Here is a 16,178-nt window from a genome sequence, read left to right as displayed (position 1 = left end):
ATTTGTCAAATGAAGTTCTTGCTTATAGTCGAATAACCAACCTCAAAACAAAAATAGGTTCCCAGAAATTATTGTGTTACCACTAGCATTTGTATTTACAGACAATTAGGCACCAAATGTTTGAAAAAATGTAACAAAGAACATTTTTGCTGGTAAAATACATGTAATAAGCGATTTTTTTTTGCAAAATGACATTGAAATGGCAATCCAATAACTTCTGCGTTTGTACGCTTTTTTAGTTTGCTGCTTTAATTTTATCATATGACAAAGCAGGGAAAGTGTAAAGAAGATGATGAAAGGACTCGTTGTCAGGATTTAGAGCTTTAACAAACTGTGTTATGACTTATGAGACCTAGTTTGATGTGCAGGGGCCAAAAAACAATTTTGTCTCTGCTTACGATTGGGTTGTGTGTTACATTAGGCATGCCAACTTGAAATGTTTCACGTAAGGGCCGCTCCTTCTGTGTCCAATGTTTTTCACGTGCTCTGCTGTCCCACATGCATAGATAACATAGATATTTAGTGTATCCTTTTTGCTGACCTAGCAGAAAACTAACCATTTTGAGGTTAACACAAATGATCCAGTTGTGCTCATGTTATCTTAGCAAATCCATAACAATTCTAATGTCATCATGACGTTCCTTTAAGACAGTGGAGTTACCAACTGGAACAGCTTCATAAACTTTTCCATTGTGTAAAAGGACACACTTGAGGCCGCGCTTGGAACTGTCCAAAAACAATCGCCATTGTTCTGGATCATACGAGGAGATACCCAGTTGTTCGAGAAGACCAGGTATATCGTTGCAATATACCAGCATATTTTCCTCTGAAAAATAGGGAAGAAAGAGTTCTTCTCTTTTTCGAAAAAAGGAAACCTTTACAGATTGATCTAGAACCTGTTTTTCCTTGAGTCTGGAGGCTAAGAGCTGAGCTTCTTGCTTGGACAAATCTAAATCACGTAGGCCTACTAAGTCATTCAGTTCTGATTGATTAAAGTGCTGAACAGCTACTCTGGTTTCACCAGAAGAGTGTTTAGATTCTGTATCTGTTCTTTTATACTCCATTTCCATAACCTCTTCCCTTTCCGATTCAGTTTCCTCATCTTCAGAAAATGTAAAACCACTAAAGACTGGAGGAGGGAATCTATCAGAGTGCGGAACAGGTCGTATAGCTGATGGTATACTTGGATAAGAAAGCATTAGTCGGCTCTTCCTGCCAACACCTTTTATATTTACCATGCAAAAGTAGCAGCCAGTCGTGTGATCTTGGGGTTCACGCCACACCATTGGAATGCAAAAAGGTAGACTCTTCCGCTTTCCTTTTGTTCAGTCTCTGAGCATTTCTTCGCAGTTATGGCACACAATATGTGGAGACCATTTCTTATCTTGATCGCCAAGATGGATGCCAAAGTAAGCTCTGTAGGCAGGCTTCACGAACGATGTTATATTTCATCTTTGACGAAAAAAGCGTGTACACACCACCAGGGTTTTTTTTAAGGTTTGGTTTGGGTGACCGCTAAGTAGTTTTAAGAGACCGCAAGTGTTTCATTTAAATACCAAAAAATAGCCTGTAGTTGCAAGTCCAAATTTTGGGAAACCGCTGGAGAAATTTGGGGGACCGAAACGGTCCCTCAAAACACCTTAAAAAAAACACTGCACACCACTGATATAACAAAATGAATCAGGTTTATTTTAGCATTTACGAGTGTAAAATAGAGCTTATAACCTATCCTACAGCATCTATCCGCAATACCTCACTATAATCAAACTGCTTAGCTTCTTCAAACGCCCTTAAACAGCAGTAGGCTACAACTTAAAAGAGCTGAAAGCTTCTATCTGAAACACTGGTACTGTACCATACAGACAGCGCACACTAAATATGAGCCAGAAACGAAAAAATTTAAATTTTCGATTGCATAAAAACTAGAGCATGCATAAAGAAACTGATTGCAGATTTGAAATCAGCATCCCAAGATTGTGTAGAATCAGTTAAAAAATCTCATGCAACAAAAAAAAAAAAAAAAATTTGTTGACCAGTGAATCAATCCATGCATATGCTACTGGCGGCCCGTCGGCCACAATGCACTCCGCCAATCCAGTCAGTGTGATCTTTAATCGTACTGCAGACCATGTGACACGTGCTCACCGGGGATGTTTTTTCCAAACGGTATTGCACACCAGCAAGCTAAACACCACTTTCTTGCTTTTTTCGGCCGAAAAGCGGCAAAAAATAAACATTCCATGTTTTACAGAAGAAAAGAAAGGTCAAATACACTGTCATCTAACTTTTTAGTGGCAAGCAAAGGAATAAATGTTTAAATAAATTAATAAAAAACGCGTTTTCCTCACCAAAGCCACTAAATAAAATAGCTTTCATTAGATTAGGTCTACACGTTTTTGATTGTGACTGGCCCTTATTTTTACCGCAATTTTTGAAAGTGACCAAAAAATGAAAAAGGTTGCAGCCTCCTGATTTGATCCATCTGGCCAATTGACTTGTCATTCCCCATACAAACTACGCTGCATCTGGTAGTGTGGAAACCATAAGCGAAGAGAATGATAGTATTCTCTCTTTAAACTCAGATTTAGTTTAGAAATACTGTAATCTAAACTTATAAATTAAAAACACGTTGCAAAATAAATTAACTCTTCTCTATAAATATTATATCAAATGTTTCAGATGACGTACAAAAGATACTTTGCCTTAACATTGGCTCATTAGTCATTAGTTGTTAAATCTAAAATCTTGTTTTATTAAAAAAAAATGTCTTATGTAATGGATTGTAAAATGCTTTTACCAAACAAAAACAAGATATGATTTTTATGGCAGGGAAGAAGCAATGTGTTAGGATATAATTACAAAAATATTTTAGTGTTATCGCAATAAAATAAGTATTTAACTTTGGTGTCACCTACCGGTATGTGGTAAAGTTCCATAGTCATTGCACCTACGGAATTGCACATAACGTAATTGTACCCACACGGGACTGCACTTAACTTAATTGCACTTGTCGCACCCACACGAACTCGCATCCACATAGGGTTGCAAACGTTAGAGCTTTGAAGCTGCACTCAAACAAGTACTCTAATATATAAGGAATTAAGAACGCACGTACAGAATTTCTTATAATAAAATAATCAGGCTGCGTAATGCTGCTCGAACGCACGGACGTAATAAAAGGGCGTTACATATTTTTCACGAACAGAATTGATAGTTAGGCTATCATCACCAGAATAAATTCAAAATAGCCTGCATAATTTTATAAAAGCAATACGTTCTCTGGTTTCCGTGCTTTATCTGTGGACTTAATTACGGTAAATATTTTTGACTTTGTTGTTGTGTTTATTTTAATAATCATAGTGCAGGCAAGGCTACTACGTTGTGATAATTTTATCACTGATAAAATTAATATGACTCGAACTCTAGAGAAAAGTGACTTGTTTTTCACGTAACAACTTCATGAATATCTATATATGCGTATTAATTTCATGTATAAATGGAAACACCATTTAGCTAAAGTTTGATTGGTGGACGCCTTGCTTTAATCTTATCTATAACTGAGCTGTTTAGTGATTTCACAGCAATAGCTATTATAGCATAATGTAATATTTTTTGCAAGGTGTTGACGAAAACTTTGGGTGCATAGGTTATCTTAGTTTAAAGTAGTCCTCAATCATCGATGCTTTATAGTAATCAAAGCAAGAAATTTATTCTTCCAACAGTAATGTACCTTGCAAGTAACTCTGAAAATCACAACGATTTTTAACTAATTTTTAGAAGATCGAAATATTCCAGCAAGACCAAAAACACGGAAGGAAATAAGATTTCGTAATGGGGGATTCCCGGTGGGCGAAAGAAGAGTTTTCCTTTGCTCTGAAGTCAAAATTGTGGTATTTGTTACTGATTTGCTAGTGTTAAACAAAGGTTATAAACTTTCGAAACGATGTGGAAAAAAGACGATAACAAAATTTGGTGTATAAGAAGCCAGCACAGGTTTGTAATCTTGATAACTTATTTCAGGTTTGCAGTGTTCTTGTGTTTAGCAAGTTTTAGTCTGATAGAGTTAATACTGCAGGCTGTTTTGCGTAGGCCTACTGCGTAGTCTTGTTATTTCTGTTAGGCTAAGTCTTTGAATTTTTGTGAAGGCATTTACAATACAAGATGATCTATATCTGTTTGAAATTGTCGTTCTGTGCCCCTAACTTTTAACCTAGTTGTAAAATCCGGATCTCAAAAGCTTTCTTCAATTAATTATTTTATTCTCAAATGCATTGGATGATTATTCATGATCATAACTGATGACCTGATACCAAATGCAAAAAGGCGGTGATCAAAATTTTATCTTAGTTAACTTTTGCAGACCGTTTTCAAACAATTTAACTAAAATTATTTTCAGATATTACTTGATGACAAGTGTTGATGTTGAATTTGTGAATTTGTTTGGATATACTGACTTTTCTCATGCCTTATTTTGATCATATTGATGCTGGGCCTCTATCTGCATATCCGGATAGCCACTTAATGTATGTCACAGGTATGTGGCTTTGTTCTATTGCAAAATATTCATTTGTCATGGTTTGAAATATTGCTGTTTGATATTTTAATCGTAAGCTAGTTCATATCTAAAACAATCCATAAAATGTGCTTAACTTCCTATAAAAAACTGTTGTAGGAATCAATTTTAATGTGAATTAGTAGTATAAGACATTTCCGAGCACTGAAATGCTAACACTGCATTCTGGCTCATATCTGTTGCATGTCGTTTTGTCTGTATATAGCATTAATAGGCCTATTATACATATCCTGAATTTATTAATGCTCGTGTAGTGCACTACGACACCAAAACAGCTGTGATAGTTCACAATTGTATGTACAGTGTTTTAAATAAGATAATGACGGCAACTATGATTTAAGAGAAAAGAAAAAAGGGAATGCACCGAAGAAAAAGGTTACACAGACCATGGCTTCATAGCGCGTGCAAATAGAAAAAGGTTTTTTTTTATTTTATGGAGTCAGTTATCATTTGTGTACATTATACATTGATTTTTTTCTCTTTCTTTAGGCAGACCGTACTAAGATAAAAACAGACTTTTAGCAAGTTTCAGTTACGTTACATTTACTGATTTCAAATGTCTATAGCTTGCCAAAGGTTATTGGTACATACTAAAATGTAGCAAACATGAGTTTAAGAGCATGAATTTAGAACACAATGAGTATGACTGTGACGATGTAGTATATATAAATACTTGTTTAGCCTCAGTAGAGCCTTTTTTGGTTTAATTCTGCAAATAATAATGCCATGTATGCAAAGGCAATGCATTTGTTGTGATAAAGTTAATAACATGTCTGACCAAAATAGGTAATTGGAGTTTCTTTGCTGTGCAATTAGATTTTAATCATAATTATAGTACATAATATTCGTAGGCTCACAACTATGGAAAATTTCTTTATTTTTACTTATGAATCACTCATTACTCATTAGTGATTTATAACTATTTGTGATTATATCTCTTAGAGTGATTCAAAAATCATAACAATCTGGTATCAAGATATCTCGGACATTGTTATGCAATATTGTTTATGTGAAACAAAAGTCTTTCAATCGGTTCAAAATATGTTGATTTAGCAATTGCAGTGGTATCGTTTGTCTTCATTGTGAAGTTAATGTTTTACTTTTTGGAAACAAGTAAATATGACACACACGTATACAGCTGATTTACTAATCCAGTTGTGCAAATAGTGAGCATAGTTAGTTGAATGCTACTTACTGAAGAATCGACTCACAGGCTGACTGTAGTTTAAGTTTCCACCAAAACTGTTAAGAGAGGGGAAAAAAGCAGAGTAATGCCCGATAACGTGGTCACATGATTCACTTTAGTTTGGCAACGTGGCACAGTCTGGTACAGTGACAGTACCAAGAAAAGAAGTTTTCATTAAAAAGAATTGGTCAGTTATTGCCGTTGGAATACTCAGCGTTGATGTACACTACCAAACAGAGTGATTTAACCATGAGGTCATTGAAGCCAAGCTGTGTGATTGGTATATAGTAGAAAACAGTTCGAAGAGTTTTGCTCAGAGTACGATAAAATGGAGTACCTGAAAGACTGAAAAAATTGGTATCGTAGTATTCTGGTTTAAGTTTTGTTTATCAAGCTAAAGTTTTGACAGTTTTTCTTTAGCTGGTAGTCGGATGGCATTAGCTTTTAGCTGCCGGTTAGTCACCATAGTCACTAATTGCCAAGTTACATCGTTAATTAATAGCAAAAGTTTTACATATTCTTAACAATCGAAATGAAAAATGTTGTATTGGCAACGTATGTCATGCTTTATCGCTGAAATAAACAAATCAAGCATTAAATCGATTAACAGAACAGCAAATTCCCACAAATTTAAGAACTTTTGCTGCTAAGTGACTATTAGCCAGATAAGTTTTCCCTGCCCAAGACAATGCGCATAATAAAGTTCGGTGGTCTCACAGTCATGCAAACATAATTATGCTTGTTTGTGCAGTAATATGCAATTTGAAAATATTTATAAAGTATCAAGCTTACACTGATATTCTAAAATTTATTTGATTTTAAAATTGGTTGTGTTACTTCAATAGACAATGTTGTTTATTTTGTACATGGTGCTCACTTTAATCAGTCAAATATTTTTAAGGAATTAGTCTTTCAATGTTAATTTTTATTCAGCTTCAGCATTAAGAAAAACTATGTCAGAAGAAGAATTCAAGCTTCCTTTGAGACAATGGCTCAAAAACAAACTGGATAAAAATGACCAAGAAAAATTTCCAGGTTTGCAATGGGTTAATAAAGAAACGCAAACATTCAAAATTCCGTGGACACAAAAGGGTCATCCTGATTGGGAGGCACATTATGAAATATTCAAGGTTTGTTGCAATTTCGTGCAGTTATAAAGTTAACATACAGTGTTCCAGCCAAACTCTTACTTTTAAAACAAAATGGACGCAACCTTTCCTAAAAGCCCATCACCATTTGGGTGTGGTACTTTAATGAAAGTTATATTTATTCGATACCAGTGTCACAGGATAACTTATCCAATGCAAAGGAATACTTGCAGTGTATAGTTTAAGTAAATCTTGCTTTGTAATGTAACCATGGGCTTTAATTGCAAGATGGAGTGAAATATACCCTTTTAAATTTGCACAGGCCTGGGCAATTCACAGGGGTTCAACAGATGAGGGAAAATTAAAAGATTTTAAAAAGCTTAAGGGAAATTTTCGATGTGCTATGAACAAATCTGACGACTTTCAAGAATTAAAAGAGAAAAGCCAAACAGGAAAACAGACTGGAAATTACAAACTCTACAAGCTTTTAACTCCTGAAGAAGTTAAGCAAAAAGGTATTTTAATTTTATCATCATTAACTGCTATACTTAAATGATAAGAGCAGGAATATTAACTCCCCAATTTAACAAAACTGGGCAGAAAGTTACCTTTTTTGTCAAAGTAGTTTTTAAATAACAGCAGTTACAAGCTGCAAAATACTAGATAGTATTTAACCATAAAATGTGTCTCAAGAAAGGAAAATTGATTTTAGATGCATAGTTTTCTTTGAAATAAAATGATTTGACACTTTTTTTCATGAACATATCCAGACTTTTGAAAGAACATTATAATTTTAGTGCAATTTAAATTTTGCCGCGGAGATAAAGCAAATTTTAGGTTTAAAGCGTTTTTCCTAAGACCAATCATCTTTATTTATGAGTATGACATTTTAGAAGTACTGTGATTAAGTTCTCATATGCTAAGAACAATATGGCATTCTGCTATTTTCTGTGCTTATTACATTTTTGCTATAAATGGATAGCATGTCTTACAAATCTTTTGTACATCTCTTTTATGAAGTTAAAAAATCAGCAAAAGCTCCTACTTCGGAAAAGAGTCGAAAGCGGCCACGTTCAACAGTGTCACCTTCACCCCAAAATTCACTGGGCACACCGGAGAGCAAAAAGCCCACTGAAGCTCCTTTAGTTGAGGAAGTGTTTCCCGATGGTGAAAATCTCTCTGAACTTCTTGGATTTGATTCTGATACACTAAACAATGCGTTTCTAGTAAGAGAAATATAAATTAAGTATGGTATGGTATGATGTCTCTAAGGCATGGACATCGCTGTGCTTATCACTAAGCGTAAAAGATGTAGATTTACAATATTTGTAAGCAAAATTGGTTAGTGTGTTAACTTTTATGAGAAAAGAAAGGATTTTGCAGTCTGGTTTTGACCAACAAATCTTTAGCAGGACTTTGATCGTCAGCAAGTAGACGGCGAATTCCGCAGTTTCTTGCAAAGTACACCGCCTGTTGCCCCAGAGATGAACACATTACAGGTTGCTTCCCCTCTACCAATAGATCGCAACAGTTTCGCGGAAGCCCCGATTAGTTATCACTCTGCTATGGTAGAAACTCAATACCAGACCGAGGAACATACGTTGTGTGCGCAGGAAATTCTTGTCAGTCCGCCCCCAGGTATGATCCACATCCTTTGTATTATATCAGTTATTACTGTTCTGTGCATGTACGAGCATATTTTATGAATTGTACAATCGGCGAGAGCTGTTTTTTTTTCGTTGTATTTGAAGTGCAACCTAGACCAGGGGTGGGGAAAGTGCGGTGTTTTCGAGAGGTTTGTGAGGAACTTTAAACATTTGCTTGCTTAAAAAAAGAAAAACAAGAACAAAATCCAATCTCTGTAATGAATTGTTTAAGAGTTGTCGTCTGAATGACTTCAAGATAACTGAAACGCTGCCTTCGACTACGAAAAGTTTCCCTACCCCAGCCCCAGACCGGGTCAGGTCATTATACACACTCGTTGCTGATTTCCTGCCTGTCGACGCCAGTTTGCTAAACTTGCCTGCGTCATGGCATGCATGTTTCTAATAGACACGTCATGTGTGTTTGTTTAGCCTTCATTGAATTATTTTTAGCTAACTATCAATTGTTACCGTAGATTTCTACAGTTTCCTATTCATGTGTTTTCAGCAACATCGCCAGACGTACAGTTTGTTTCTCTTCAGTCATCTCAGCCATCTGCTCTGTACTGTGAGTCGTTACAGGCTTTCCTGGACAAGTTTCAAGTGTCCAGTAAGTTTATGCTATTCATAAAACAATTTAGGCAAAGACATCGTGAATTGGAATTATCTTTCGTTTCAACAATTTGGGCAAGGCATAAAACAATAAATTTAGGTACTGTGCTGTATTTGCGGTTGTTTACGCTGATTTTTTCCCGGCCATTTTAAACACTCTGGTCAATTGAATTCGTCATTCGTTCTTATTAAAACGGTAATGGAATGGAAATAGCAGGGTATTGGTTTAATAAAGCGCTACCCTTCATCGACAGTGAATTTGCATTTATATCAAATTGAATTCCTTTGCTACGAGCATGTGTACGCATTCGTAGACTTCATAATGTTAACAACTTCCTTTGTGAGGCAACGGTTGCCTTGTTTTTTTCCGCGTGCTATTAGCTTATCATAAACTTGGTACTGTAGTTGCTTTTTCTGTCATACTATATGGGCGTAAACCTGTGACCTCTTACCATTGCTCTTTTTTGTTGATGCTGTTTTAAAGCCACCTAAGCAATTACCGTCCAAAGCTTATCGACAAGCGTAACAACAACGAACTTATTTTGGCGTAACCTACGTTTTCAATTATATACGTTTGTCCAGGTTTCACGGCCATTGACGAAAAGAAAAGACACGTAATAGGTATGGGAGTTGGGACATAGCTTAAAGTTGGGACAAGTAAAATTCCAACTCGCAGTTATAGCGGGAGTGTATTTAGCTACTGTAATGACTCAAGGAAACCATAGGCTCTCGGCAAAAGGTGAAATCCTCACTGGGTAGCAATGTGTTTTTCAAAGTAGCGAGAGCTGTAACACGCCCACACTATACGATAGATATTTTGCAAGTCGCACAAGTTTGAACCGTAAATTTTCGGCCGTCCAGTGGGCGTGCTTGCCGATTAAAGAATTCATAAGCGTGAATAACAAAAGGCACGCTTCATTTAAACAAGGGTCACCGTAACGTAAACGTAAGGCAGTATACACGACGTTTTCGTTCTTTTTTATCGTTGTTTGCGAACGCTGTCATTTTGATTGACAATTTGTACAGTGTAACACTAAAAAAACACACTAATTACACCATTCGCAAACTGTACCGCGCGTTTCTTTTGCTACAAAATAAAGCTTTGTAAATATTGGCCAAGCAAAGCGCCGCTATAGAAAAATCAATAGTCAATGTTAATATGAAAGCAGTTTTCAAACATTCTTTTCTTTGTAGTTTAGTTATTTGTGTCTGTGGTAGTTGTGTTTTGGATGAGGCCTTCTAAACCGCGACATCAAAACGGTAGAAAATATGTATTTTGCACACCTTTTCTTACTTCGTTTGATATCTCCACAAAAGTACAAAAAAACATTTAAAAATCGACTTTGAAAAAGTTTTTCAGATTAATTATCCGCACTTGTTGTACGTCAAAACATGATAGTCTAGTTTTAGTATTTGTTTTAAAATATACACGTACAGCATGTGCTGGGTAATTACGAGAGACAAGAGGCTAAAACACAGTTACTGTACACGTTTAAAGATGCAATCATAACAGTTACTGGTGCCTCAGTTAAGTTTAAAACTCTAATTGATTTGTCTGTCTCTGCCACAATCTAGAAGTACGACAATACGTGCTGTTATTTTTGTCTCTGGATACTTTGACAAGTTGTATTGGTAGACGATCACCATGTCGTTAATTTCAAAAAATGATTGACAAATTAGCAAAATATTGATCTCTTGCTTTTGTAGGCTATACGGCTATGGGCAAGTTATGAAAATGTTAGAAGATAAACATAAAGGTAATAAGAACTATTTTACATTTTGATTTAGCTAGAGGCACCATAACCTTTCCATAACAGCCTTGTCACAGCGAGGTAATTTTACGCACCTCTTGTCACCTTGATTCGGGCGATATTTTTTGGCGGCTGGGCATCTTCCCACTTGTTACCAGGCAGATTTCCAACCAAAGTTGATTCTGCTGATCGACTTTCAGAGCGGTTTAAAACTATGTCTGAACCAAGCCCAAACAAACATAATACGCGTGAACTGTACAAAGCTCTCTTGTATACGCTTTAATTGGAGGACACGCGAGGCAAGATGTAGTTACAATAATGAAGCAGACGTAATGATTTCAGTAACGTTTTATTTTCTTCCATGATCTTTAGAAGTCTTAATCACACGCGTAAATAACTGCACGTGTGCAAATGTTGTGATTATTGTAAATTCCGTTCTTTGAACACACGCCGATATAATTTAATTTAAGCCAACGTTTCAAAGTTTTTAAACCTTGTTTTTTAGTTGATTTCATTGCATGGTACGATTTTTCCAAAAGTGTTTGCGGTGTTTTAATTTGTTCATTTTCTAGATTGTAAAATCGTTTTTTTTGATTTAGTGAAAAAGACTAAAAACTTCAAGTTCTAGAACTGACACAGATGAAACTGAATTTTGAACCAATAGCCACCGGGACAAATTTGATCGAAAAAAACAAAATGGCGCACTGCTGATATAATAAGTGCTGTACGGTACAGCGCTGCCAGCCTAATTACAGCAACCAGTGACATTGCGCGCGCAAAAGTTTTTTTTCTTTTGGTTCAGTGTTGTACAGTTAATTTGAGTAACTTTTTAACAACTTTACTTTATAAAATAAGACCGGGACTTGTACATTTAAAACGTTGTTTTTTTCGTACTTTCAAGACGTTTGTTTCAGAAGCAGTGAAATAAATGTTGTTAAATTGTTGAAAACTACTTGTAGTGTTACCCGTTTAATCATTATATTAGTTCCAAAATGAAGCTTGAAAGCAGCGGGAAAAATGCAAAAATAAAAGCACGAAAAAACAGTCCTCAAGTTCTATGCAAATGCGTCACAGTAGGCCTAACCATTGAACGTAATTGCTATGTTTGAGTGTATATTTAGAAGCTTATTTTAGCCAAAGTTTTTTTTATCAACGATTTATGCCAGGCCCACCAAACACATGTAGTACTTTAACAATTAGGCTGTTGTAGTTTCACCTGAAAACATTGTACATTCGACGATAAATCAAACTTCCATAAATTTCTAATTAACAGGAATCAACTTTTTCTTTGTTGTTTTTCCCAGCTTTACCGCCCATCTTTAACACCAAGGTGCGTGACGTGAATAAGTCAATTTCTATTCATGTAATTACATTGACCAAATACAGTATTGTTTTGTCAAGGAATACTGTGGTTTTTACTTGTAACATCAACTTTTTTGATGAAAATGATAGAAAACTGTTTTCCGTTGTTCAAACTAGTAAAATGTCCTGATATTCAGAAATTTGTGTGATAAAACTTACCTCATATAAACCGTAATATTTGTACTCTTTATTTCCCAACTGATTTACCAGCAATTTTTGTTCGAAAACAGAAAAGGAAATACAAGCACCTAAAACACCCTCTGTTGTTGACCAAATGTAATCCAGCTTTAAATTTTGAAAAAATCTGCCATGCTTATTTCTAACTGTTTCAAAATGGTATTTTGTTAGATTTTGTGCATAATATTTTAAACCTTAAAAATTACCGTAAATTTTATTTACGTTTAAGCTTGTTTTTACAACCGTAAAAGCATGCAACAAACTCCATGTAAGAATATTTATTGTTTAGGTCAGCAACTGCCACGGTTTCAAATAACTTGGCGATACGGAAAAATGATTGCTGGCCAAGAGACTCTCGATTTAAATGGCGGATACCGATTACTTTGCGGGAATCCCGATATACAAAAAGCAATGGCCGACGTCTATAAGAAAAAATATGACTGGTTTAACTGGAACACTTTCATCTTTCCCGCCTACGACCGACACCTCGACAACTCTAAAAAGAGCATGGGTATTCAGATGATTCTGGATAAGGCGGATCTGGGCATTTTGTTGAAGTTGGATGGCCACGTCTTGAAAGCTTGCAGGTTGTGCCAAAGTCAAATCTTCTACTTAGATAGAAACGAAGCAAGTGGGCAATCAATTAAAATGGAGCGCGAACAGTGGTATGAGATATTCTCTTACTCGAGATATATACAGAGCTTAATAAAAGGCAAAAATGCGGACAGCGAAATAACCTTGATTATTGGGACAAGGCCTGGCCAGCCCACCCTCGTAACTGTGTCTGTCGAACCGTCAATAAGCGCCGTGTTGAAGGAAAACTTCTCTTCCAACGCAAACCCTTCTCTTTTAGCTATGAGCCAGCAAACTTCTCTCGAAGAAATTATTCGAATGCTGGACGGTTTTGACACACGCTTACGTTGAATCATGTAAGGCAATATGTGACAGTCCTACAAAACTACTGAGTTCTTTACTGTGTTAATATATGCTGTTTTTTGTTGATTTTCGGGCCCAGTGGTTCTCAACGTTTTTTCACATGCCTTTCTTACAAACCTCCAACACTGTTATTTCCTCCCCGCTGTAAATGTAGCGGTATGCCTTGGCATTTTGCAAATCTATATATTTGGCACTAATTTTACAAATCGAAGCAAAAATTAGTGTCACCTCTCTTTTGGAGGCCCGATGTGTTCTATTGCCATACTCTGCGGTCTGGCTGAGTCCATAACGCAAATTAGCAATGATTTAAAAAAAACTTATAATACTTATTTTCCTCCCCATTTCCTCCCTTGAACAAAATTTCTCCTTTCGGAGCCAAATCGCTCCCGGTTGAGAACCATTGTTTTAGGCTGTTTAAAATAGACCGAAAATTTCAGTTAATGTGCTTGAGTTTTTACAGTGGCCACATTAGCTAAAGCGAGCTACTTATTGTCTATCATGATGTATTGCTTCTAGGATATGGTTTTCAGTAATTTCATTTATACATTTGTAAACCTGCAACACACAATAAGGTTTTATTGGAAAAATTATCTTTTAAACTATTTTGGTGAGACGCTAAAAAATACAATTGTTATGATGCATCATATGATACTGTATACTCATGTGATATTATATCTTAGATTTTCATTTAACCGGGTGAATATAATTAAATAATGAAATGTGACATAATTGACGTTGTTTTGCATTAAGATTCTAATTGTTTTAGTTGATGACTGCGATTTGTACTGCTACTAAAAACTGTTAATATTATAATAACTGATATCGTTAATTGCATTATCGTCATAATTTGCATGTTGTTAATTTGATAATACCTGAAAACTAGCCTGACGTCAAAAATAGTTTTAATAAAATGCAATAATTTTAAACCTGAAAAAATAACGCAACAATTTTTTGCGATTTTCTGGGCATTTCAGGTGAAGGTTTTTATGACATGTAATAGTGTTTTCTTAGCATTTTGCTATGGATAAAATATACAAGGGATTTTAAAAAGCATGTGGTATCTTCTGTGAGCTGTGTCATAGTTTGTGAGTTTTAATTTTAGTTTGTTTTGGTTGACTGTCACCATATGTGCTGTTTTTATTATAACATTTGACGGATAAATCCACAGCATTTGTATTAAAACATTGCCTTGATTTTCCATAGCGTTTGTTTGCAGAAATTGATAACACTATAAGTTGTTTGTGCTTGTTTGAGTCTGCATTTAATTACTTATCTTTGCTTGTTGACCTTGACTATCTGCTTTGAAAAGTTCCATGTTTGTACTGGTGAGTGTTTGACGCAAAATAAAACTGCGAAACTAAAAAAATAAATGCTGCGATAGAAAAAATACAGCAGACACGCAGATTAAGCATCTGAAATTAGTCCTGCAATAGAGCAAAATATTGTAACAAAAAATTGTTGTTTACCAAGTCATTTTTTCAACGCGCTGTAGTGATCAGGAACAAGCGTACGTCATAGTCTCACAAGGGAAAGTCATTTATTAAGACCAGTTTCCTTGATTCTTACACACGGCACAGTTGCAGTTATATACAGCGCTTCTTTTTTCTAACATAATAAATAAGGAATTACTCACAAGCTGCAGCCAATAGTGTTGGCCTACAAGCAAAACAACATGATAACATTTCCATCGTTAAATTGGCTGTAACTTGGGCAAATTAATCACGGATGAATCCGAAATAAAACCATCTACCTTTTATGGATAAAGTGAGATTTTTCGCAAAAAATTAAAAGGAAAAAAGAGCAAAGAACACCACGTTTTAATTGATTACAACAAAATTTGCTTAAATACTTGATCTTAACCATTTAATTTTTGATTACCATGCTAGCAGAAATTCGCTAAAATTTAATTTCGCCTTAGGACAGCGGTGGTGACCGGTGTTCAAGGTTTTTTGTTTTGTGCAAGTGGCATCGGAAAAACTGAAATGAAAATCTATTTTTGATTAACGAGATGTGCATTTGAAAGAGTGGAATGACGTACTAGCATATGTGTTAAACATATATTTTTTGTACTGATTAGTAAAAAGAATGATCGATGCTCATTATCAGGGCGTATTTTACATTACCTTAACCGTTAAGAAAACCTTAACCTTTAAGATGAACTACAAAACTGCATTATCAGCTTGTGTACTTTATGATTCCAAGCCACAACATCTTATTTATTTATTTATTCTTGTTCTCATTTTGTTATGTTTCAAAAAAAAGATTTCATCTCTTACTATGACTCACTTCCCATCTATTACAGCTCCAGTCAGAACTCATTTTAAACCAATTAGAATTATGATATATTATGTATTATGAATTATGATACTGTAAGCATTTCTCATTCTCGCATTTTCTTATGAACGTGCAGAAAAATATGTTTATTTCGCAATAAAAAAACTTTTGCTGGTTAACAAAATGAATTAAGTTTTCAAAATGCAAATTTTGTAATAGGCTACATTTAATATTAATTAAAAACCAAAAAAACAATTTTGAAGCTTTTTATTGTCAGCAACACAGCAAATGCACATTATGTACGGTACATAAATGTGTACAATTTAATGAATTTACGTGATAATACGGTGAAGGTTCATTTTTGTCCACGGTAAAGTCATTACTAACTAGACCCAAATGAATTGATCCAAGCGACTTTGCAGCCTATAGCCTACAGTACATGTACACTTGACTGTACAGTGCAAATAACTTTACCATAACGCATTGTGCTTTGAGTTCCTTGAGCAGAGCGTGTCAACTCAATAAATGAAAACAGAGCCTAAAATGCTTTGCAGATCGTGGTTGGGTTTCGGTCAA

At 35.3% G+C, this 16,178-nt stretch overlaps 1 protein-coding gene across 3 annotated transcripts; it reads left to right on the top strand.

The window, feature by feature from the left end:
• The first annotated feature begins 3,870 nt into the window (after positions 1-3,870).
• Positions 3,871-14,717, top strand: LOC143451858 (interferon regulatory factor 4-like). 3 transcript variants are annotated; one of them, XM_076952613.1, is made up of 8 exons: positions 3,871-3,993; positions 4,397-4,534; positions 6,693-6,889; positions 7,170-7,362; positions 7,868-8,073; positions 8,260-8,485; positions 8,999-9,100; positions 12,682-14,717. In XM_076952613.1, the coding sequence occupies exons 2-8, from the start codon at positions 4,462-4,464 to the stop codon at positions 13,314-13,316; spliced, it is 1,632 nt and encodes a 543-aa protein (XP_076808728.1). In that variant the 5' UTR covers positions 3,871-3,993; positions 4,397-4,461; the 3' UTR covers positions 13,317-14,717. The 3 variants fall into 3 exon arrangements, with proteins under 3 accessions (XP_076808728.1, XP_076808727.1, XP_076808729.1); XM_076952612.1 differs by having other exon boundaries at positions 3,872-3,993; positions 8,257-8,485; XM_076952614.1 differs by lacking the exon at positions 3,871-3,993 and having other exon boundaries at positions 4,402-4,523; positions 8,257-8,485.
• The last annotated feature ends 1,461 nt before the right edge of the window (positions 14,718-16,178 follow it).

Source organism: Clavelina lepadiformis, chromosome 4, assembly GCF_947623445.1.
Source record: "Clavelina lepadiformis chromosome 4, kaClaLepa1.1, whole genome shotgun sequence".
Lineage (NCBI taxonomy): Eukaryota > Metazoa > Chordata > Ascidiacea > Aplousobranchia > Clavelinidae > Clavelina > Clavelina lepadiformis.
The sequence above is the reverse complement of the archived record's forward strand: the minus strand, read 5'-3'. Positions and strand labels throughout refer to the sequence as shown.